Below are 26551 nucleotides of genomic sequence, written 5' to 3' on the forward strand. Positions count from 1 at the left end.
CCAATCACAGCAAATAATCCGAAGAGAGAGAAAAAAATGACGTTGATAAAGAGTACAATGGTGGTCAAGTGATCGTAGGTTCAAAAGGTAGGTTGGCCTCCCCCATGGCGCAGTGGTAGCGTCATTGCCTTGTAATCAAGGGGTCCCGGGTTCGATACCCGGTGGAGGCACAAGTGGTTCGGATCCCACTTTAAACTGTAGGTCCAGTCCCGATTAGCCTTACTGTGCATAAAGTGGACTTAAAACACCAACTCAAACCAAAACCAAAAGGTAGGTCAATAAACTGAACTGGAAAGAAACAGTTTTTTCAGCAGAAAATGAAAAATCAAAGTTGCACGACGAGAGAGAGAGAGAGAGAGAGAGAGAAAGAGAGAGAGAGAGAAAGAGAGAGAGGAGAGAGAGAGAGAAAGGAGAGAGAAAGAGAGAGAGAGAGAAAGAGAGGAATATTCTAAAATACTTTTTGAAAAAGAGGTGTCATGAAAGACAACCTAATTCATTTACCAAATGAAGGCCTCTCGCGTGACTCGGAAAGAGTTCCTCCCTCGCCAGTCTTTCGAGACAGCTTTCGATGATTTAATTCGAGTCGCGCAAAGTTCCAGGTCACTTCATTGTCAGTTGCCAAGCTGTGGCCGTCAGAATTTCCTCCTCGTGTTCCGTTCCGCAGTCGCTGTGAGGGAACGGTCCGTCGTTATTGGATCCCGAACGCTGGACAGTTACATCTTCCTCCCCCTTCCCTCAGAGGTAACGGCAGAAAGGAATCCCGACGGAAATGCCAATCTCGCAGGAGACAAATGCCACTCGGGGCAAATACCGCAGGGGCTTCTATTCAGATACCTCAAAAAATGTTGAGGTGTTAGGAATTTCTGGTTGAGAACAGACCGGTGACATTAGAGATTCCTGCAAAGGTTTAAGAACAGATCGGTTGCAGTAGGAATCCCCGCGAGAGGGTCGAGAAGTCCTATTTCCTTCTGAAACAAGTAGAGCGCAGGTTGTTTGTTTGACTTGTTGTTTTAAGTCCACTTTATGCACTGGAAGGATAATTGATACTGGACCTACATTTCAAAGTGGGATCCGAACTACTGTGCCATGTGCCTCCTTATTAGGGATGTGCCGAAGCCGATTACAGATGTATGAAAATCGGCAGAAATTGACACATCGCATCGGCAAAAATCCTATATTTAAACCGGCACAGATAATACTAGAGTTTTACCTTCTAATAAATTTTATATTCTAGTTTTGTAAGATTTCTTGAAAATTAGGTTATGACTTCATCATTTGTAGAGTTTTTGTAATAAAATTATTGTACATTGCTGAACCAATTATACCACGTAACCAGTATCCACTGTTGTATTGCAAATTCAAGATTGAGTATCCAAACCTGAAGCAAGTGCTGTGAAAATACTTGGGCATACCTGTCTCTGAAGTTCAATCTGCCAGCATTAAATTTACAACATTAAGAACAAGAATTCATTTTGCATTTCAAGGAACTGCTTGTGTGCTAATGTTAAATCTCTTGAGAATCTATGTTCTTGTTAAAGGTTCACATAACCACTTTTTTTTAGATGCAAATGTATCCAATAGAAATATACATAGCAAATTTATTTTTGTCATGCTGAAAATAACATCCCATTTCTGTTGAATAATCTTATGTATCGGAATCGGTATCGGTTCCAAAAATTATCGATGAGTACATCGGCATCGGTAAATTTTCAGCTTCGTCACATCCCCTACTCCTTATGAATAAATTTCTTCTTCGGCTACTCTTACAAGAAATCCTCGTCAGCAAAAATGAACACCAATGGACACTACTGTACTTCACAAAAGATTTTGCCAAGACCAAGAAAAGAAAGACAACAGCTACTCACCGAAAGGCGACGTTGGATTCGTTCTCGGCTGCCCTGACCGTCCAGTTGAACGAGACCGCCGGAGACTCGTCCATGTCCAGCAGGATGGAGGCCTCCCTCCCGGGGCAGAAGGTGGCGGAGTTGGAGCCGCTCAAGATGACCCCTCGGGGTTTCCCGGCGACGAACGTCGTCAGGAAGATCTGGTGGACCTTGGACGCCATCTTATTCACGAACACTGGAAGGGAGAAGCAAGAAATGAGCAACGGTCGGAAGATGCGTTTTGCTTCGATTGTTTACATTGCTACGCCAATGGCTTCTTAGAAAGTATAGGGTGGGCCAAAAAGTCAGGATCGGAAATTGATACACAGAAAAAAACTGTCTAGCAAAATTTTCCGTTAACAGTTTTCCATCTTATACAGGGTTGACTTTAAATACAGTATAGAGCGCTGCAGGAAATAATGGAAAGGCAGATTTACATTTCGCATTACTTATAATGTAGAGTACTAATGCATGTACGTACATGAATAAAAATTCGATACTGTCGCAATAAGCATAGCAGATATTACAATTATGTAACTACACAACATGTTGGTACACTTTTTACAGTATTGTAAGAACGTACAGTACGTACTTATGTATCTTTTCGAACCCGGGACCCCTGGCGTCGTAACACGATGTGCATAGAGGGAAAGAGAAAGATTGAAAGATGGAATAAGAGAGGTGAATAAAATTGAGATAAAAGTGAAGAAAAAAGAAAGAAACAGAGAGAGATAACAAGAAAAATAGAAAGATGACGAAAGAACAGAGGAGAAATAGACAAAGAAAGGTGGAGAAAGAGGGTAAGAGATGAAAGAAAGAAACGGAATCGTAACAGCTATGAGTATTGTAGCGCTTTCTTTCATATCGACAATGTTACCGATAAGCGAGTGGCAACAGAGGCGTGTTCCACTTACAGTATTGCATTGTTTTCTTGCGAGCGATAAAAATAAAGGAAGAAATTTCCGTCTTACCGAGAATAAAAAACATCTCGTTGGTCTTTAAATGGTGTTCCGCTTCCGCGTTATTTTCAGGTATAAAATAGGTCCGTTCTGGGGACTTTTTTTCCGTATTTACAGGTTTCCTTGTAATAGAGGTTCCGGGATATGCAGTTTTTACTGTAATATTATTCTTGTTACAGAAAATACGGTAGTCTCTATGCACAAACTGCATTGAATTGAACACTATACACTAAAGAGTGAAACAGAGTGAGAAAACCTATGAGATTGAAAAATTATGGCTCTTAACCACAACATACAGATATATACCAGAAAACCTGACGGCTATGAACAGTTTTGGGATTGACTGACCTCTATCGGAATATTACCACACAACGTATGTGAGGAGGAATATTCCTCTCAACGTACGACTACCTTTTACGTCAATTTCGCTTGCTAATAATACGTTCTTGCATTATAGTATCCTATCGTCACTTTTGGCACATGGTGTACAATATTTTATCGTTTGATTGATTTGGTTTATTTCGTATAATCGTGATCAGTATGAATGATGATATGGTGAAATTGATGAAGGGACACTCACAAAGATCACCCACCCCAAGCCGGATTCGAAACCGGAACCGTTGGTGTCGTAGCACGCTGTTATAACCGCTGTGCCACGAAGGTCGACATAGTATTTTAAGTATACAGTACTCACAATAGATATGCAGAGTGGCAAATACAGGTACACTCACCGGCAATAAAAATGGGACATCTATATCCTGAAATAGTCGCTTCCCTGCAAAGCGTTACGTACAGTGGCGTGCGGTGACATTTTCCGTTGGGGAAGCAGATCCACAATAATTAAGAAAACCAAGAATTCATTGCTTCTACATGGTACGTTATACTGAAAAAGTACCTGATACTGTTTCCATGACGTCTCTAAGGGGAAAGATGAATGTCCTGGTGCAGATGTTCATTTTTTTTAATTTCAGTTGGTCTGTTGTCAAACGCATTTAATGCAACGGATGATTGAAACAATTTTCAAAATTTTCACACATTAATATTCACAAGTCCACTTTGGCACCACGCAGTACCTCCCGTAGTAAATAGTAAGCAATGCCAACACTAAAGTTTTTGAAGCAAACGAATAGAAATTCACCCGCCTGAAAAGCCGTAACTTTTCACCTCGCAAAGCGCTTGAAAAGGTGTGACGGCGGCCAGCAAGTTTTACCAACTCTATTTAGCGGATGTGTCCATGGACATGTCAGCTGTCTTAATAGACCGAAAGCTCTGGAACGTTTATCTTCACATAGAATATTTCATCCGTATGTCAGCAATCATATTTTTGTGTTTCTCCTGTGTTTTGAAACTTTATAGTTTATTTATGAATATAAATTTCAACTAGCTTGGTGGATGTGCTACATTGCTGACAGTATACAGTACACTTGGACACTTAATCGTGCAGTTCGCAACACTGAGGACATCAGCAGACTGAACCGATGGCACTCTCGGCTTTCTTCCAGCCCTTACGGGTTGGAAAACAAACTTTGTCTCCACACAACGTGGATACTTCAAGGTCGCCGGGGTATTTTCCGGGCTTCTGGTGGCATTGCCAGGGTGATACAACGCAGATGTTTTGTCAACAAGCCGCGAGAGGGTGTTGATGGCCGCATATCGGAAAAGGACGAACCTTGGATACTTGCAGGTTGATATTCTGTTGAGGCAACCCGGAAGAAATAATGATAAACCAAAAGTTAAAGAATTAATTTCTAACAGTTACGCTGTGTGCCACCACTGCTGGCCTTGCTGTACCGGAGTGAACGCATCTTAAGCATAGCGAAGAATGCAAACAAGAAAAAGGAAAACAAAGAAGAGGAAAAGGAAGGGATTATCTACGAAGTGAAGTGTAAAGAATGTTAGAGTGTGTACATAGGAGAAACGAAAAAGAGGCTGAAAGCCAGGTTGAGACAACATAGGGATGATGTACGACTTAAGAGAGAGAGAGAGAAATGCTATATTTAAACACACGAGAGTAACAGGACATGACATAGAGTGGGATGTGGCTAAGCAGATAGGAAGAAAGAAGAGAATACTAGTGAAAAATGGAAGAAGGCCAAGGAAATAGAGAAGAAAGGTGAAGAAGACACAATGAACTGGAATGGGGGACTGAAGATAAACAAAGAATGGAAGAAGGTGTTAGTAACAGTGGAAAGGACAAGAGCGAAAGAAGAGATAGGAAGGAAGAAGAATGAAGGAAAAAGAGCGTGAGATAAAGATTCCAGATGGAAGAAAATGTTTAGCCTTTCAGGTGAAAGTACAGTTGACAAAGGAAAGCCACCTGCTAGAATTTTCCAGAACAACTTTCTAATAGTCTGGAGGGGAGTAATGTTTGTGTATATATATCGTCCTGTTTTTGTACCTTGTTACATTTGTACTTGGTGCAGAGTCTGAAGAAGACCTTGCTAGAAGATTGAAACGTTACGCAATAAATATCTGGGACAATGGGGGTCATTGGTCAGTCTTGAGCTATCGGTCAGAGGGTGCAGAATTATGATCAAGAAGTCAATCAGGAGGAGAGAGAATTCTGAGCATTCAGACCGGCATCACAAACGGACACTTCGTTTATTAACCAGCCCGTGGTTCGACACCTCGAGGAAGCACAGTGAAAGACAGGCATTTCCATTTACCATGTTGATCCAGTCTTTGAGGGTATAAAACTCAATTGTTGTGTTTTGCCATTCATATGTGTATTTATTACCTCTTGCACGTTACCATCAAGCTCTCCATATACAGCGAGTACGGCATTATTTGAGGATGAGTGATGAATTAGCTACACCACCTAGATTCGATCCAAGTTCCTTAGGGAACGTTACGTGGTGTTGGTGCCAGACTTTCGTTTATTTCACTTCGAAATAAATGAAAATTGAAAGGTTATAGGCTCCGTTACGTGGTGAAGGTGCGGTTTCCTTTTCAGTAAGAAATGAAAAGAAGCGCTACGCGGAAGGAGGCGCGGTTCCTTTCATTTTCTTTCCTTTCATTTTTCTTTACCGGTGACTGTACATCCTAGGTTGTTATTTTCTTTCAAAGTTTGGGTTACACCTGAAAAAGAAAACCATAGTCACGTGCGTTGCAACTCGTTCTGTTTCACATGGTGTCCCGACAGAACGCACCAGCGACAAAACGTACCACTCAGATAAACACCTACCTTCCAAATATTTACTCCGAGACAAAACGTACAGTCACGGACACTGCCGGCTTGTAACGATTCCATAGAAAGTCAATGTATTCATTACAAGCCGGCAGTGTCCGTGACTGTACCACTTCAAGGACAACTAACTTTGGCCTTCTGATCAGTACATTATGCACGGGTAGCCCCACAAACCATTCACAGATAGCCCCATCGAACCATGAACGGGTAGCCCCACAAACCATTGACGGATAGCCCCACGAACCATGCACGGGTAGCCCCACGAACCATTCACGGATAGCCCCACGAACCATTCACGGATAACCCCATGAACCATTTCCGGTAAGGTTAGGTTAGGTTAGGCAAGCGTAGTTAAAATTTTGTTCGTAAAACAATGCGATACAGCTTTAAAAAAAATTAACTTACATCAGAGACAATGTTCTTGCTGCTAACATAAATATGATGAAAATCGAGTTGAGTTGAGTTTGTGTTTTAAGTCCACTTTATGCACAGTAAGGCTAATCGGGACTGGACCTACAGTTTAAAGTGGGATCCGAACCACTTGTGCCTCCACCGGGTATCGAACCCGGGACCCCTTGATTACAAGGGGGCGACGAAAATGAAAATCGAAAAAAAAGACGAAAAGATAAAACAAATGAAAAAAATGTGAACGATAGCTTAACCACAGCTGCTTTAAAACACGCCAAAATAGCTATACGTATATACATTATATAGTAATTTTGCCAGTCCATAGCCTGGATAAAGTGTGATGGAAATCAGCAAAACTAGAGAAAATCGTAAAATCGTAATTTCGGTAAATGATTTTTGATGCCGTCCCATCAAGTGGTACGTTTTGTCGCATCGCAAATACGTATTTTAAGACGTAGGTACGTTTTGTCGGTGGTACGTTCGGTCGCGTATTCGTTTCACATAGGGCTGTTCCAACAGCACAGGGGAGTGGGCTGCAGTGCTAGAAAGGGGAAACAGGCGGACTATTGGATGTTCTGTAGTACTTTTTAGTATACATTGTTCCAAATTCTCTCACATCTCTTTCCGACCAGTCCAGCAGGACTGCCCTGATGTGTGGCTTCCCTTTGGAGGGCGACGGGTATGCAATTACCCTGCTCGTCCCCCGGGAGGAACAGGTGATTAATTACAGCCACCAAGGTACCCAGTGGCGGTCGATGCTTGTCACAGTCCGCTCTCTTCAAACTCTTCCACGGACCGTCATTTGTTAACGATTCGAGCGAGTCAGGCACATTGGGGCGGATTCCAATCATGCCTGGCATTCATGTTTCATCCCCAACGCGGTTGAATTAATCTCTCGCGCGAGAGAGGAGAAAATTCCAGAGGGACAATTCTGTGTAGCCATCAGAAAGAAGAGATTGAAGAGTTATCGCTCGCGCTACTACGCTAAGGGTCCTGGGTTAGAATCCAGACCTGGTCATGGGTGTTCTTTGTGTCTCTTCATCAATTACATGTATCATCACTAGGGAGCTTGATTTATCGGTGATATTTTTTTTTTTCAAAATTCGCGTTTTTTTATCTTAGGACATTCTCCATGCAAAATATACCTAAAATAATACAGCCCTTATTGTCGTAAACTAGTATTTCAAATTGTAGATCACATGACCGAATCCGTGTCGCTTGGGCCGAGTCATTTCTGCCGAGGCTTCTTATCGGTTCATTTCCGCCGCGACATTATGTCAAGACCTTCCTTGGTGGGTTTTCCCACAATCCGGAGTGTCATTACCGCCGCGCGCATGTGTGTTTATGACGTTGCACAGCTCCAGCTGTGTTTATCTTCGATTGAAAAGGAAGGTGATTGGTAAATGAATGGAAGATGAAAGTACATATGAGGGATTTACATTGGGAAATTAGTATTTATGTAAAACTGAGACTTGTAAGAGACGACAAGATGGCTGAGAATATGAAAATATCAATACATCGAAATGGACAAATGTGTTGAGTGTGTTCTTTCGAGGTACAGAAGCTCAGGCGATCTTCGAGGATGCCTTCGAGCATTTGCATACCTACAAGAATTCAAATAACGTTTGTACTGTTCTTGTGCAAGTGTATCGAAATATTGTGTTTATATATACGCAGCTATTACTTATATAATGTTTGCAAAAATAACACTGTATTTACAATGTTTCTTTGACGATTAACGATAAATGATTAATAGTTAATAGGCTGATGCTGATTTATGTATTTTCTGTTGTGGAATAAAATTGATACAAGTAATCCTGTGTAACGTCTTTTGAAATAAGTAAAGAAAAGTCATATTTGACTCTATGGATAGATTTAAAATTTCAGTGTAAACACAGCTGTGCATCGTCATAAACACACGTTTGATTTTATGTTTTAAGTCCACTTTATGCACTATGCTTCATGTGGCCATAACCATACGTGCGCGCGGCGGTGATGACACTCTGGATTGTGGGAAAACCAGCCAAGGAAGGTCTTGACATATGTCACGGCGCAAACGACACGACACCCACATGACCTATGCACGTTCGTGACAGTTTCGTACGTTGGAAACGATTTGTGAGGAAGTTATTTTCCATTATATATGGGAGCCCACCCCATCGGGTTATATGAAAAGCCCATCCATGTCCCTCATATCAACAAACTTCCCAAGCTCAAAACTTTCTCAAACTCTGCCCGATTTTCACACAACGACCGTACGCTATCGCAGGATACTAATTTGGAGACTCGTGAAACCCTGAACTTGCTAACAGAAGAAAATAAACCCCATTCAAAAATGACAATACTAAGAAAAAATAAATGTGTTAAAAGTTAATTTGAAATTGGTTAGTTTCCTATTAGATCACCCTGTACCAAGCAGAATGCTTTTCAAATGTGTCTCAATTCACTATTAGCATGAGCACAGGTAACTTTAGCAACTGGAGACAAATTCCAAATCAACGAAAATTTCCCCCCTTTTTTATTTACTTTTCAGGAAGAAATCCACAAAGCATCATGCTCTCTATTAAATGTCGAGTAAAAGAAGGTTCAACAAGATGATACTGAATAGAGAAGCGCACAGGCGTAATAGAAATCAATATGCTTACAGTTTTGGTATATATCCCCTTCAGAGTTATGCAAGAGGACAAGCATCATTATCATCGTCACTTATTAAGCTTGCATAGCACACATTGTTTATTACTTGTTAACAACACGAAGATCTTAACCCGCTATAAGGAATATAACAATTTACTTTGCCTTTCACTTTCCCCTTCCTTCCTAACAGGTTATGCAATGTGATCTACACGTATGCTATTTTTAAAAAGCAATTAATATACACGATAAGCACACTTAGTCACTTCCTGTAAAAGAGCAACAAGATTAATACATAAATATATGAGGTGCACACTGAATTTGAAGGAATTTGTGGAAAGTTACTAATTAACATGGGCGTACAAGTAAATTCTTAGTCTTTTACAGTTCACTTTTTCCTCTTAAAACACGGTAACATTGATGAAAAATAAACAAGCGATTAAGAGAAAAATGTATACCAAAGGAATAGCTTTCTTTCCTTTTTACACATCGTACTATTTAGAAAAACACCCTTGTACGATCACGTGATCACCTTATTAACAATTATTTCAGTATGTAATATACCAGCCGGCAACCTTACAAATTCTTCAGAACCAACAATACGCAGATTTTTCATTCAACATTCTTAATTCAACTTATGCACTTCAGTGTACATGCTGACAATAATTCAGAGTTATTTACCTACATTGGCCTCACACATTTTAATTCCGATCGGAAATTCACTCCGGTTTCGGGAAGCGCAAAATAATGTTTGCCCCAACAAAGCACTGTTAATGGTGCATTACAACAATGTGCTTGTGCAAGGACAACAACATCTTATATTAAAATATTCAGCATTCCATTGATGCAATCTATATCAAATTGAAGAATCCCAAAAGGCAAAATATACTCGAGACATCTATCGGAATTTCCTCAAACTATTTCAAATTTCTATTTGGGCAGTAGGCGGTAATCGTACCTCATCTATTATTAATTTTGCAAACTAAATGGACAATAAACTCCACGAGCAAGAAGACAGAGTTTTAATCTACCCATGAACAATTATAAAGGTAAATTTCTTCGTGTTTACATTAACATAATCATGGTCATATGATACGTCATAATTACTTCTCGCACAACAAATCCCGACGTTACGGCTCCCGTGTGACGGTAGTTGCGCGCTCGATTCCCGCCAGAATCTCGCCACTATGCTCGGTGATGCAGAACGTTCCCATAGAAGGTGAAAAATCATGAAAAACAAATTTGCACGTGGTTTCATGCAGCTGTCGGAAGAATTCTGTATAACATGCATTATGGTTTTCTCTTCGAAAAAAATGTTTTAAAACATGCATAAATATGGTACATTTTGTTGCTTTCTTTAGCCTAAAACACAAGAATTTTGGATTCTCGTTGTATTTTTCTTTGTTTATGCATACATTGTGTTGAGATTCGCGAAAAAGATCACAATTCGCGTTATTTCGCAATTTCGAATGATTGAACATGTCACGGCACATTCATAAGCACCTTTTTCTTGCAGCAATTGAACTGGTAACACGGAGAATGTTGTATCCAACCATAACCAAATGCCACACAAACAGCAAAACAATTGGGCATGTTGCTTTTTCTTATACGTTACGTTTTTCTTCGAATAGGAGATTCTGTTATGCAGAAAAATCTTCCACCTGTCCATAAAACATGTCACTACTATATTCTCAAAACCAAAAACACTACTAAAAATTCAATCATCACCCATTCTCATCGACACGAATAGCAAAAGTGACAGAAAAGCGAAGTAAAATAAATCAAATCAAAGCAAAGCCTGCAAAGGATAATAGCACACTAGCCGCTCTCTCGTCTAGACGAAGAAGCAAATCTCGAAAACCGTTTCGGCAAAATGTATGGAGAAAACTTTAAGCTGTTCATTGTCCATTGAAGCAGCTACTGTGAAAGGGTGAAGGATCTACCAACCTTTTAAGGGAAGGAAAATTGTTCTCACGGCAAACTTTCCTCGTTCCTATCTTTCTGCCCACCGCAAGTTTTCCCACCTTCGCATTTTAAAATTTACGACTCGCTATTCAAGGCGCGCCCCGCTTTTCAGTGGCTTACGGCGATACCGTACGGAAAGTTTAAACGAATCTTGAAGAAACAATGAAGAACTTCTCAACTTACATACATCATCTAAATAAAGCCACCACGCTGTGACTACCAATTAGGTGAGGGGAAAAGATTCTTAACGAGCATCCAGAAGCATTTGATATCACTATGGCTCTGAAGATTTTTTCTCGAAATTTTCTTTGCATTTTTCACATGCATTTCCGACCTTCTTTAAGGTCATTTTTCAGTATTTTCTTTGCCGTTTGCGTTGCCCTTTTCTTCTGCAACGTCCACCCACGCAGTGCTCAGCACCAAGGCACAGGAGTACTGGTACTGGCTGCGTTCAACACGCTAAACACTGCAGTTGGAGGGTCGGCAAAAGTTACCCATATGTGCTAACTGATTCAGTCGTAGTACAAGGACTCAGAAATATCGCAGGGCTTGCTAGGTGCAAAGAAAGACTAAACCAGGATTATACATATATATGTAACAGTTTATTATAATCGTATCACAAAGATGTCCTTTAGCACACTTACTCAAGTGTCTTTACCTTTACCCTTACCATTCACTTGCATCAACAAATTGAACAGTATAAATGACAATAAAAATGGCTAACAATCTCATGTCATAAACCTTCACACTGTACTCAGAATTTGAACTCCAGGCCTTTCTGCCTAGTACTTACTTATTTCAAAGAGTGCTTCTCGCTGAGCTAATTTACAATTTTTTTTCATTTCACATTCCACTTTTCAGGTTTTTAACCTTTAATTCTCATGTCACAATATTTGATAACATTTACCAAAAACCACGACCACGCAAGGTCTAACCATGAGCCAAGTTCCTTCACGTAGAGGTGGACCCGTTAACATTCACAGAATACAGCGACCACGTAGGGTCAAATAAAAATAAGCGAAAGTAATAACCGTAGAGGTGGATCCGTTAACACATTTTAAACATTTAGCATGCATTATTCATCCATACCTTCCCAACAAACACAATACTGCGACTTCGCAGGGCTGTCAAATGTGGCGACCTCGAAGGGTCGTTACATACGCCCCTTCCTCGGGCCAAAAATATTTTGGTAGAAATTTAAAACTTACAATTTCTGAAAAAAAAATTACTGGAAATATTAAAGATCAACCAGGTAAGAGTCTCTGTCTCTTCTACACTAAAGTCACTTGGTCCTCTTCTTCCCCTACTACTTCTCTTCTTCGCTCCGGAGAACATCTGTAAAGGCGAAGGTTGTCGAAGTTGACTCTGTCGACTGGGTTCTTGTTCGTCGGGTTCAACAGCAGAGCAGTGTTGCTTCGAACATCCGTAGCGACATAGGGGCCAATAAACACCTCAAATAGCTTGGCGATTGTCTTATTCCTTCTGGAACTCAGCTTATGGTTCCTGACAAGAACCAAGTCACCTTCTTGCAACTGGAATGCATTTCCTTTTACTTTAAACTTCCTTTTCTCACTTTTGGAGCGTTCTCTAGCTCTTGCCATGAATAACTTTTGATCCCAGTTGTCTATTTGTGAATCGGCTTCGTCGATGGGCCAGTTGAAGTGGTCCAGAACTTCATTAGGCACAGGCCTGTTAAAGAATAACTCTGAAGGGGCATATCCTGTAACGTCTGAAACAGAGTTGTTTAGGAGCCATGAAATTTCGGTTAGATACTTTGACCAAGACTGGTGCTCACGATGACAGAACAATCTGAGTAACCGCACTATTTCTTGGTTCATTCGTTCGATGGTATTACTGCTGGGGTGATAAGCAGTAGTGAAGTAATACTTAATCCCTTTCTTACCTAAATACTCCTTCCACAATCCCGAAGTAAACTGTGTTCCTCTATCAGATAGAATTGCTCTCACCTTTGGAAAATGGGAGAAATATCCTCTCTCCATTACATTAAGGATTTCCCTGGCCGTTCCTCGTCTCAGAGGGTAAGTGGAGACAAATTTGGTCCCTACATCTACCATGGTCAAAATATACTGGTACCCATGAGACATAGGTAGCTTTCCAATTAGGTCAACTGATAAAAGTTCATGAGGATTTTTCTGGTTAATGTGTAGCTTATCCTTCAATATACCTAATTTGTCCATTTTTGTTTTAGCGCAGGTGAGACAATCCCTAACATGTTTGGCTATATCCATCTTTAATTTAGGCCAAAAATATCTACTCTTAATTCTCTTGAGAGTTTTAGCCATGCCGAAGTGACCCAGTTCGTCGTGGTTCTCCTTTAGGACCCTCTTTTTCAGATTCTCGGGAACACACAATTTCCAGGAGACTTCATCTCCAGATGTTTTCCTAAATAAAAGGTTTCCATACACTTGATACAATCTTTTTATCCTGGAATCAACTGGGGAGTCGTTAACTTCCTCTTGCCTCAGAACCTTTAATACCGGCTTGCAGAAATTATCCTCTTCTTGGGCCTGGATCCAATTCTCTACATCCTCCACTTCTCCCCTTTCTTGCCAAACGTAGTTCACATGGAAAAATTTGGTGTCCTCATCCTTGACGCTCTCTTCGACTGGATAACGGCTGAGTATATCGGGAACCGTGTTTTCCTTTCCTTGTATATAAATAATTTCAAAAGAGTAAGATTGTAGTTTCAGGGACCATCTGGTGAGTCGACAGTTCCAATTCCTGGAATTTTGTAGCCAAACTAACCCTCTGTGATCAGTGTAGATTTTGAAATGTCTCCCGCGAAGATAAATCTCAAACTTGCTTACTCCAAAAAGTATGGCCAGGCATTCCAGTTCATGAATGGAGTAGTGTACTTCATTGTTCTTTAGCTTCCTGCTAGCATACTGGATTACAGCTTTCTCTCCGTTCTGCTCCTGAAATAAGACACATCCTAAGCCTTTGGTCGAAGCGTCACACTGTATGCAGAACTCCTGGTCTAAATCAGGTTGAGCCAGGGCAGGAGCGGTTACCAGTTCTTGTTTAAGCTGTTCGAAGGCGGATTGTTGCATTGAACCCCAGTTCCATCTAGCGGTCTTAGAGAGTAACTTAAGCAATGGTTCTGTCTTAATTGAAAAATCTTTTATGAACTTCCGTCTCCAATTTGCGAGCCCCAAAAATTTCCTGACATCTTTCTTAGTTTTAAGTAGTGGAAACTTTAGGATGGCTTCGTTCTTTTTCGGGTCTATTTTAATCTTATCTCCCGAAATTAAATGGCCTAAATAAACCAATTCACCTTTAGCAAAGTTACATTTGCAAAGTTTCACCTTGAGTCCAACTTCTTCTAATCTATGGAGCACCTCTTCTATATGTTGGATATGGCTATCGAAATCCACATCAAAAATCAGAATATCGTCTATGTACACTGTCAGATAACTTTCAGTTTCAGGTCCAAAAACTGTATGCATAACTGACACAAAGGTAGACACAGCATTAGATAAGCCGTAAGGCATCTTCAAGAATTCGTACTGGCGACCTTTGTACGAAAAAGCAGTGTATTTTCGGCATTCTGGTTTCAAAGGAATCTGTAAATAGCCTGAAGCTAGATCTAAACTCGAAAAATACTGGGCTTGTTTAAATCTCTGCAATGACTCATCAATAGGTGGCACTGAGCTTTTAGGAACAATCATAATAGCATTTAATAGTCGAAAATCCAGGCACGGTCTTACACTACCATCGGGCTTATCCACCACTAGTAATGGATTTAGATATGGTGATACCGATGGTTGAATAATGTTCCAGCTTTTCCACAAGCTGAGTTCTTTTTCTAGAGCGGCCCTTTTCGAGAGCGGCACTGGATATGGCGGGCGATGAACTGGTTCGGTACTTTTTAAAAGGATCTCACATTCTGCACTTTCCATGGTACCGGGCTTCTCTGAGAACACTGCTATATATTGATTCAGCACTTGCAGCAACTCCTGTTTCTGGGAATCATTCAGAATGTCTATAGTTTCGACCTTCTCCTTGAGGTCTGTCGGTTTATACATCCACTCTTCGTCTCTTTCATGGACCTTTTGGATGTACCGCACAATTTCAACATCCAGTGGATTCCCTACATCTTGATCCGGAGTTTTTCCAAAATACAATTTTACCGAGTTTCTTCTGAAATTTATCTCGGCCTCGTGCTGCTTCAAGAATGGCATGCCCAAAAGAAGATCTGTAACAAACCCTCTCAATATAAAAACTTCAGTACTGAACACCATACCTTCAATCTCCAGTTCCACACGTCTGCTGCCAAAGACACGCTTCCTATGGCTCCCAGAAAAATCCACCAATCTTATCTCTGGAACCTTCTGCACTTGAATACCTGGAATTTGTTCCTTTAACTTAGTCCAAACTTCATAACTTAAAATAGAGCATTCGCTCCCAGTATCTATTACACAAGTCACTGGTATATCTATTAACTTTGCAGCCACTGCTGGTGATTTATATCTAATCCTCGATTCCCTTGCGGATTTCAGTTCACTCTGTAATTTTACTTCTTCTGTTTCAGTTAGTTGAAAGTTAACCTTTAGTTCTTGGATAGTTGTATCAGGTCGCTCCTCCGAGGCCCCTTGCCTAAATGGGAACGAAGCACCTAGACAAGGATCTAGTTTGTTTGGCAGGATTGAGACCTTTGATTATGCAAGAAGTCCCGGGTTGTTTCTAGGGCTCCCTCCTGCTCAGAGGCCATAACTTCTCTGGAGGGTGACTGTCTTCCCCTTGGTCCCGATTCTCTAGGTGAGGATCGCCTAGGAGAATTAGGACTACTGCGTCCCTGATTGTTCCTCCTCCAATCGGGAAATCTGCGATCTGGCCCTCGATTTGGTCGATAAGGTTCCCATCGACCATTCTGGTTACGGTTCAGTCCTCTATTAAAATTCCGAGTGCTCCAAGAGTTTTCAGGTTTAGTGTCACCCTTGGTCTCAATGCTTCGCACTTTGAAATTCTTATGGGGAAGTTCTTTACCTTTGAAGTCCTCTTTATTTCTCCAGTAGTCGGGATCATCATATATTTCAAAGTCCTTGAGGAAACTGGTCAATTCGTCAACTGTTCGGGGAGAGTGCGCAAGGCAGAGATTTCGAGTTCTATAAGGTAACTGACCTATGATTAAATTCAGCACCTCGCTCTCGCTGAAGTTGTCACTTAGATTCCTATAGGCGGCGTAAATGCTCCAAGCGAAGCTCTCCATATTTTCATGTACTGGACGGGAATATCTTCTATTTCTTACTGCTGTTAATTGTCTCTGCTTAGCCTTCTCGGAGGCAAACTCTTCTTTAAACTTTATGCAGAAATCAGCATAGCTAACAAAACTGTCTATGTTACCTGCCAGCCAATGTTCAGCTTTACCTGTGAATACTCTAGGTAGCAATTCGAGTCTGTAATTGTCAGGCACTTGCATGAGCTCGAAGCTTACATTGAGCTCACGAAGATATTTCTCAGCTGACTGAGCTTCGATATCACCCTTGAACTTGGGGATGTGTGCGATGTCAGACATTCTAGGCATCTTAAATTCGGTTCTTCGCCGAGGAGATGTCCCGTCGGAACTATCTGCTTCTCTAGGCCGCTTACGCTTATCCGATTGAATGGTTCCCATATAGAAAGGATTCTGCACCACTCTAGGAGGTTCATAAGAGGCTGCTTCAGGATTCAGACTTCTATTTCGTTCAATGGAATCTGGGAGAACTTCAGAAGGCACTCCCGGTTGTAGCTGCAACCGTTCAATTTTATCTTGCAGTTCGCCTACTCTTCTGACCATAGACCCAGTCTGCTCCTGTATTTCTTGCCGAAGAGATACCTCCAATTTCTGTGTCTCTCCGCGAAGAGAGTTCACCTTTTCGCCGGTCGCTTTAGCCATCGTTTCTGCAGCTACTTTCTGTTCTTGGACAGCCTTCTCCATAACTACGGTCTGCTCACTCAGAGTCTTTACTGCTGAACTTATGGTTTCTATAGATGCTTCTATCTGCTTAACTCTCTCTGGTTCTTCACTTCCATTTTCCGTCGTAGACTGAGCTACCAATTGCAGACAGACCTCTAAATTTTTCTTCATTTCTTCCTGCTCTTGCTCCATTTCACCACGCCAGACAGCTAAAGGTTCTAATTGTTCTTCCACTACTTTCACTACTTCCAGCTGACAAGAGATCCTAATTTTATCTAATTCCTCCCTAAGACTTTCTAACTGGTCTGTCTTATGTTGGGAGAACAGTGTTCGCATCTCTGTTCTGCTTCTTTCAGCTTCTTGCTGTCTCCTCTCTTCTTGACCTTGAACTAAGGCATGGAGAGTCTCTAATTCTCTTTCTCTCTTCTCTTCTGCTTCTCGTTTTTCCATTTCTCTTTTCTCTTCTGCTTCGCGTTTTTCCATTTCTCTTTTCTCTTCTGCTTCACGTTTTTCCATTTCTCTCTTCTCTTCTAGAGACTCTATTAGCGACCTAAATTCTTGTGTCTCTAGTTTTCTTTTAGCTTCTTCTTCTGCTTTCTCTTTCTTTCTAGCTTTCTCTAATTGAGCCATATCTTTCTTTCTCTGCTTCTCCTCCTCCGCTTTTTCTTTCTTTCTCTCTTCTTTATCTCTCATCAGCCATTCTAATAACCAATGGTCTGATGGGGTCGTACTAGGAGCACTTGGTTCTTGTCCTAAAACCATCAAGGGTACCGATGAGCAAGTCTTGCATCTGGACTCTGCAGTGGAGACTGAGGTCTCTTCTTGCCCCTCACATTTCCAATGAAACTTCTGTAGACATTGGCAACACTGGAAAGACGCCCTCTCTCCTCCGGTATCCTCACAGCATCCGAACCCAGTTTCTTCATCTACGGTTTTCCTCCCTCTGCTTCTTAAGCTCATACTTGACGCATCCCTTTCCATTTTGGCACACCGTCTATGGTTTCTTCCACTACCGACACTATATCTTCACCTTCGTGAATTCTTTGGAAGAACACCAACACTGACACTTATGAGCCCTTTCTAGTCCTTGTAGCTAAAAGGCTCCCACTGGCTTGCTGGTTTCAGTCTTTACAATCTCTCGGGCCCCACGTTAAGACGCCAAAACTTTATGCAACGTCCACCCACGCAGTGCTCAGCACCAAGGCACAGGAGTACTGGTACTGGCCCATATGTGCTAACTGATTCAGTCGTAGTACAAGGACTCAGAAATATCGCAGGGCTTGCTAGGTGCAAAGAAAGACTAAACCAGGATTATACATATATATATGTAACAGTTTATTATAATCGTATCACAAAGATGTCCTTTAGCACACTTACTCAAGTGTCTTTACCTTTACCCTTACCATTCACTTGCATCAACAAATTGAACAGTATAAATGACAATAAAAATGGCTAACAATCTCATGTCATAAACCTTCACACTGTACTCAGAATTTGAACTCCAGGCCTTTCTGCCTAGTACTTACTTATTTCAAAGAGTGCTTCTCGCTGAGCTAATTTACAATTTTTTTTCATTTCACATTCCACTTTTCAGGTTTTTAACCTTTAATTCTCATGTCACAATATTTGATAACATTTACCAAAAACCACGACCACGCAAGGTCTAACCATGAGCCAAGTTCCTTCACGTAGAGGTGGACCCGTTAACATTCACAGAATACAGCGACCACGTAGGGTCAAATAAAAATAAGCGAAAGTAATAACCGTAGAGGTGGATCCGTTAACACATTTTAAACATTTAGCATGCATTATTCATCCATACCTTCCCAACAAACACAATACTGCGACTTCGCAGGGCTGTCAAATGTGGCGACCTCGCAGGGTCGTTACACTTCATTTTTGAGGTTAATTTTTCTCCTCCCCTGTTCTTTCATGAATTGAAGACTAAAATTGGTAAACGCTGTACGTGCCACAATAATTCAAACATCGTTTTCCACGTTAAACTGTGAAATGTGCCATGCTTTATAATGTGGTAAACGTGAAATGTGGCTGGTAGCCCTCTAAGTAGTTCAAAGGGCCTGTAAAGAGGTCACTAGAGTGCACGTTCTTACGGGCTGATGTGCTGAACGATGCGATTTCCCAACACTTTCGCTTTTGGCACTTACAACGTTTACCACTTTTAGTATTCAATTCTAAATATATTTGCTAGCATAACTTACATATTTAAATTTCTACCATTGTCTTTTTAGGAAGCATATACGCCATTAATAAAAAATATGGTCACCACAAAATCATTTTAATTTTAAATCGAAATCTAAGGCAATGGATTAAGCAATTCATTGTGGTAAATTTCCTCCACAAAATTTAAAATATTTTACGTTTGTTTGCTTGTTTGATTTGGTGTTCGGGATTGGACCGACAGTGGAATCCGAACGACTATGAGCCTCCACCGAGTATCGAACCTGGGACCTCTTGATTAAAATATTTTAGATGAAGTCTACTTTTAGGTTCCTTTGCATGCCACTATTATCACTTTAAGGAAGAGAGGGACAATTTCCCCTGGGTCCTTCTCTGTTCGGCAGCTGCCGATCACTGTTGCCAGCTTCGCTCTTTTGGAGCCAGATCTGGCTCTTTCGTGCACTCGTTTGGCTGTGAACTATGGCACCCACCCCCTGCCCCACTATTATGCCATCACTGGCTCCTGCTTACATAGACAAGTTCTGTCGTAAGTATACATTTTGCACGTGACGTGATATTGTTGTATTGGCTACATCGCCCCACTCCCTCTTACGTCCCCAGCTACTTTTCTTTATAGCGCCTTGGCTGACGGGAAGAGGACGTAATATTGTTATCCAGGAATCCTTTATTTTCAATTTCATGCGACCATCGGTGCATTATTGAGGTGGGTGATGCCGCCAGATCTAGACGATGAAAACTAAGAATAAATTGCCATCACTTTAAAGCTAACGGTAATAACGGCGCCCCTTCACCCACACCGCCACTCATTTGACACGTAAAATTACCCTAGGAGGCACTCTATCCAGTTTCGTAAATCTAGCTCCTTGAAAGTTTTTACTCCGTTTACGGTGAAATTTAGCTCTTTTATGTGCATCAGGTTTGGCAACACTGCCAGGATGACCGTAGGAGGCAAGGATAAATTGCTCTTATGGAAGTATTATTTTATTTGTTCCCTTGGGAAGATCAAACTTCCGATGGCATAGAAAAATATATCAACGGAAAAAGGACAGACTGAAGTAGTAACAGACAGGTGGAAAAGTCGAAACTTCCATTTGATTAGCCGTAACTTTAAGTTGAAGTTGATACCCCATAAGGAATACATGGGTTTCTGAAAATTCTCATTCATCACATTTTTCAAACATCCTATCTAGCTTAATAATCAACTTTAAAGAAACACTTTTACTTGCAACATGTGGAAAAATTCATACTCTATTGAACACACGTTTTTTTCCCTCAGTAGCATTGCCCATTCGAACAATATTGAAATAAATGCACAACTGGTGCGAAATTGTCCCTCATCCCCTTAATCTGTGATTTAAAAGTAAAATTAGTCACAAAAAAATTATATATAATCTGCGCAACACGAACAAACTGTATTTTCAAACAAGACAAAACTGCTGACTGACTATAGTTCTTTTCAGTTCTTACGGCGGGCGCTCTAGAAGCTGGCAGGGGAAGTGGGGAGCGGGGATTACGCAACAGACCAACCAGACAACAGCAGTGGCGCCGAGAGACACGACGCGACCGGGAAAAGTACTACGTGAAACTCGTTCTACTGGCCGCTAAGTTTCATATCATGCTGGATTGGTCGGTTCCCCGCTCCCCACTTCCCCTGCCAACTTCTAGAGCGCCCGCCGTAAGAACTTTGGATTGGATTGATTTGGTGTTTTAAGTCCACTTTATGCACAGTAAGGCTAATCGAGACTGGACCTACAGTTTAAAGTGGGATCCGAACCACTTGTGCCTCCACCGGGTATCGAACCCGGGACCCCTTGATTACAAGGCGACGACGCTACCACTGTGCCATCGGGGAGGCCCCGTAAGAACTGAAAAGAACTATAGTGTATCGAGTAAAGTTCACTCTGAAAGGAGGAGAATGACTTTACAGAAGGACCTTGAGGTGTATTTTATGTAACCTTGAAGTACAAATATATGAAACTACATTAGCACTTAATTGCTTTGGATTTCCCGGTGTTCAAATGCAGAATGCGAATGAAAATCAGATCATTTACAAAATTGGTTGGCCTTAGAAACCCACATTATTTCATTACATCATTAGTGATTGACAACTAATTTAAACCTAATTTTATATTTGGCAACAAGCCACACTTTAGACAAAATCGAACTATTACAGCCGACCTCCCGAGTTCGAATTCTTTCCTGGATATGGATGTTCTCTGTGTGTGTCCCATTTCCCCCTTTACATGAGTGTGTGTGTGTGAGAGAGAGAGAGAGAGAGAGAGAGAGAGAGATAGAAAGAAACGCCTTCTCTCTACCTAGAGAGAAAGATGGGGAGAAAGAGGAAAGAGAGAGAAAGATAGAAAGAGGAGAGAAGAAGGAAGAATAATCCTCTCTCTCTCATTCTCTCTCTCTTTCTTACTTCTCCTCCTTTCACTCTCCCTCTCTCTCCCCTTTTCTTCTTTCTCTCTCTCTTTTTCTTCGTCTTTTCCTCTCTCTCCCTCTATCTCTCTCTCCCTCTTTCTAGAGAGAGAGAGAGAGAGAACCCCGGTTCCAAGGAGGGTGAGGGAACCCCCCCCCGAAAGAGAGAGAGAGAGAAAAACTCCTTCTTCTCTCCCTCTCTCTCATCCTCTTTCTACTTTTTTCTCTCTCTTTTTTTTCTTTTCTTCTTTCTCTCTTCTCTCTCTCTCTCTCTAAAATGGAGAGAGAGAGGGAGAGAGAGAGGGAGAGAGAGAGAGAGAGAGGGAGAGAGAGAGAGAGAGGTAAAAAGAAAAGAAGAGAGAGAGGGGGAGTGAAATCTCTCTCTCTCTCTCCTTATCATCACTAATTATCCTCATCTTCGCTACTATTAGCCAAAGCGCAGAAAAGCGATGTAAAATAAACCAAATCAATCATTACGGTTTTGCCTTATTTTTTTATGAATATTTAGTTTCAATAGTACTTAAAAAAATAAACGAAACATGTATGATGGAAAAACAGACTTGCGCAGCCACGAAATTATTGCAGATATCTAGTCAAGAGCGAAAGCACTTGAAGATTAAAGTGAATACTCCAGAAGGAATTTTAGAACACCATAGCGTTTTTCTCGAAATGAGAGGAGTTTCCTGAAACGGTTTCGCTGGGTCGACCAAAGGCCTAGTCGAACCTTAAGACCTGGCTACACTGTGATAGAATTACCGAGGTCCACTCTCCAGTTTACAAGCCTCCAATGCGCGGCCATGATGAGTACCCAGGTCACACCCCTTCCAGACAGGAATTCGAATCCGATTCCCTCCCTCGGGACCCGGCAGTGATTGGATTTCTGAGAAGTTTCGGCGAAACTCCAAGAAAGGATGGGGACTCCCTTCTCCCAAGAACCTCTTCAGTCGATCCCAACCAACCGCTGGCCACCAATCTTTGAAGGACCCTGTAATAAGCAATCGAGATGAGGAAGCGCGTTCTCCTGCTGCAAGACATGTGGTCCAATCAGTCACAACTCCTGAATATTCATGACTCCCTCGCTAACAAGCGAAGGAATTCCAAAGAGAAATTAAAGTTCAAAGTTGAAACTTTAAGGAAAGTGGACGCTAAGAACAGCTCCTGCTACCCGACAAGTCTCAACTTCTCTCCCTTATTTTTTTTTTTTAAAAAAAACTCCTGACAATAAAAGAGAGCGGATTGTCTGAACTGTTCAAACTTGGACGCTAAATATTAGAACAGTGTACCCTTATTTTACGTCGCTTTTTCCGCGACTTGAGACTAATCGCGACAACGAGGATGAATAATGATAAAGATACATTCACAAATATTCATGCCCAGGCCTGGACTCGAAGCCAGAACCTTAGGTTTCACAAATTGATCAGTCATCAAAAATCTTTCACCTCTTTCCAAACACATACCTTTACCCTTGACTGGCAATTATTTGTGGTCGAAAAATTAAAAATTGAACAACCCTCGTAAAAAAATATAATTCAACAAATTTCTTTACGGTGCTGTAAATCAAACTAGTGTATAAAGAATAATAATACCTGCCTGATATGACACAGAAGGGCTAGTATTAATGACTAACTAACTCTCTAGACATCTTAAACCCGAAGGTTTATGGCTGCAGCAACAGAAGCCTTCCATCCTGGTCAAGATCAATCCAATCTTTTCCATACTTACCGATTTCCTTTAGGTCAATCTTAATGTTATCGTCTTGACCTTCCCACAGGTCTCTTACCATCAGGTTTCCCTACAAGAATCCTGTAAACTCTTCTTTCCTCTCCCATTCGTGCCACTTGGTCTGTCTTCTTCATTGAATTATTCGAATAATATGGGACGAATAACTTATAAATATTGGGGCAATAAATTGCAGATAGAAAAGTAAGAACTATTAAAAGATAACAAGGAGTTAATACAAAACAAAAATATACAAGATGAAAATCAAGAAAGAGAGGAAGATTAAACCAATATACAGAGATAAATATACAAACTAATAAAGATTTGCATAGAAATCATACTAACTAAAAGCGAAAAAGAAAACGAACAGAATAAGGAGAAAGCGAGAAAGAAGAAAGAGATACTAAATGTAGGTATGTGCAGTTCCCCGTGGCGGAGTGGTTAGCACTCCGACGCCAGGGGTCCCGAGTTCGAATCCCAGCCTGGGCATGAGTGTCCTTCGCGAGTGTCTCTTCATCAATTTCATCATACCATCACTCATAGCCCAAAGTGGAAGAAAAACTAAGAGAAATAACAAAAATCAAAATAAGAAGTAGAAGCTCCAAAATGCCGTGCTGGTAACGTTGTCGCCTTGTAATCAAGGGATCCCGGTTTCGATACCCGGTGGAGAAACAGCGCACACACAGTCGGTTCCCACTTTAAACTGAAGGTCCAGTCCCAATTAGCGTATCTGTGCATAAGTGAACTTGAAACGACAATTCAATCAAAATCAAATACACTGAATGTATGTATCTGTAAATATTTACTTGACAAAACTTTTCTTCTCTAACGAAGATGAATGTTATTGCCTAATGAATGATGATACTACCACGAAAATATAAATAGGGTGTCGCAAAAGTGATGCAGGATTTTAATTGTGCGTCATTTTTTCCCCACAGGGTTGGCAGCGTTCTGAGAGGTCACATGTTGTAGGAAAAACATTGCGGTTAGTCAATGACATGACGAAGGAGCGAGTGACGAGCGTTACAAGTACGGAAACTGTGGGCAAATTACCTGACATTTTTGATAAGAGAAGCGGCCCAAATGAAACAACTGTGCGACCTCACACCTCCTCTCTTCTGGGGATTCATTAAGTCCAAAGTTTATGCTGCGAAGATAAAGATTCCTGAATTGAAAGCAGAAATTCAATGAGCTATCGACGGCATTGAGCCACAGTTATGCGAAAAAGTGATTCAGAATATTGTAAAAAGAGTTCGAGTGTCAAATGCGTCGTGGAGGACATTTTGTTAGTAGATATTCTCTTCCACATTTAATGGGAATGTTCACTCTTTCATATAATGTAATAACTTTGCCAACTAATAAATATATGAAATGTTTCTTTTCCTTAAATTAAACCCTTCGTTACTTTTGGGACACCCTTTATAAAGAATGAAAGAATAAAGGAAGCTGATTCACATCTAACGAAGAAGGTTCCCGCCCAGTTAGACAGAAATCACCGTCAGATTCGACGATGTGATTGAAAGCGCCATCTCCACGGCTGCCGAAGAGATGTTACAATCTCTCCCCCAAATGTTTGTTCCTCCGGACACTCGACAAAGAGCGTGGTGACGTTTTATTTGTGCCGGAAGGCAATCAAGGAAACGCCCGCCAAGTGGCTGCCACGACCGACAATTGGCTCTCGGGGCATCGTTTTAGGGCCTATTGCCGCGACGGAGATTTGTAAGGGTTAGAGCAGTTCGGCGGGAATCCTTCAAAGTAATCGATTCCAAACCACAAGGGTCTTCCCTTGGAGATCGAGGGAAATTCCTCCTCCGACTGGGAATAAAAGGGAAATCTCATCAAAAGCAGGCTTAAAAAAAAGGTGTGTGAGAACTGCAGAGTTGCCAACTCTGGCGATAATTCTCCAGATTTGGTGTCTTTCGTAGAGGCAGGCAAGATCATTTTTGGCCACAGCTGGTCATCAGCATCCATTTAAGCGATAGTACTGTGTGAAGGCAAGCGTCTTATGGCCAGCCAGCCTCTCAATCTCACGAGTGTTACAAGACTGGGAATTTTTATGTTCTTCCTGCACTTCTCTATAAAGGAAGGACCCTAAAGCCCGCATCACACGGAACTGGATTTCCAGTAGGTATGCCCTAGTTGGCGCTGGACTGGTTACCAATTTGCTAGTTTTCGCCTCACACGATACTTATCAGCGTACTTGTCGATAGGCTTTTGTTCCCATCTAGAGGTCACGAGGGAAGTTGTAATGGCGGCCGCGTGAGAAGTAAACAATGTATCACTTCACATTTTTAAAAGCCGATAACTATTCAACCGAGAGGAATAACTTCTCGTATAAAACGTTATTAGGTACAAAATAATGGCGCTGCTTAAATACATACTTTACAACGTTTACTGTACACGTATGGAAGCATATTTTAGTTGTTTCAAATGTAAACACCGTGCACTCAGCATAGATGGTGTAACTCGACATGCCTTTCATGCTGTATACGTTATACATTGCTGGAGTAACACTCGGAAACCACAGACAAAAACGCTCCTTTTCCCACTCACAGATTATCTTCACATGGCGAAACTTTGCTCTGATTGGCTGTTCCACAGAATCCAGTCGAGGAAAGCAAGTAGCAATTAGAACATGTCCTATTCCTCCAAAACAGTCAGCCAGGCGGCCATGATTGTTACCTAGAAAGTTAGTTCAGCGCCAACTAGGGCATTCCTACTAGAAATCCAGTTCCGTGTGATAGGGGCTTAACACAACAGGACCACTTTCTGCAAGCAAATACAACCTTCTGAATCATCCCCCAGGCCGCCAGGATGGAAAAGTGTCGTTCGTTGTTTTTCCCAAAATAGACTTTGTTTGTTTGACTTGTTGTTGTAAGTCCACGTTATGCACAGAAAGGCTAATCGGGACTGGACCTACAGTTTAAAGTGCGATCCGAAACACTATGTGCCTCCACCGGGTATCGAACTTTCCCAAAATAGACTCCGTTGCTATTATTATTATTAGGGCCCGGAAGTTGAGGGAAATTCCTTTTTTCTTTCCTAGTGTCCGAAGACGAGGCCCAACATAATATATGTTCATTTTGGGTCATTGTAGGCCAGAAAAAGGTGGATTATAGTTTGTTCTTTTTTGCCTTTTTAGGCGTTTTTTTGGCTTATTGGTCCTTTTTTAGCCTTTTTTTGCAACTTCACCTTCTTTCGACTACGTTTTTACTGCCCGTTCTCAATTCGAATCATCATCAGTTCATCACCTCTTAAACATCCT

At 41.3% G+C, this 26551-nt stretch overlaps 1 protein-coding gene across 6 annotated transcripts in view; it reads right to left on the bottom strand.

The window, feature by feature from the left end:
- The window catches only part of LOC146004935 (uncharacterized), a 470180-nt gene that overhangs the window by 281488 nt on the left and 162141 nt on the right, over positions 1 to 26551 (bottom strand). For all 6 annotated transcript variants that reach the window (XM_083143992.1, XM_083143989.1, XM_083143988.1 and 3 more), the window contains exon 2: positions 1866 to 2079. In XM_083143992.1, the coding sequence (XP_083000118.1) occupies positions 1866 to 2079 (214 nt within the window). The remainder of the gene's footprint in view (positions 1 to 1865; positions 2080 to 26551) is intronic.

Source organism: Lepisma saccharinum, chromosome 22, assembly GCF_977018435.1.
Source record: "Lepisma saccharinum chromosome 22, izLepSacc3.1, whole genome shotgun sequence".
In the NCBI taxonomy this organism is placed as follows: Eukaryota; Metazoa; Arthropoda; class Insecta; order Zygentoma; family Lepismatidae; genus Lepisma; species Lepisma saccharinum.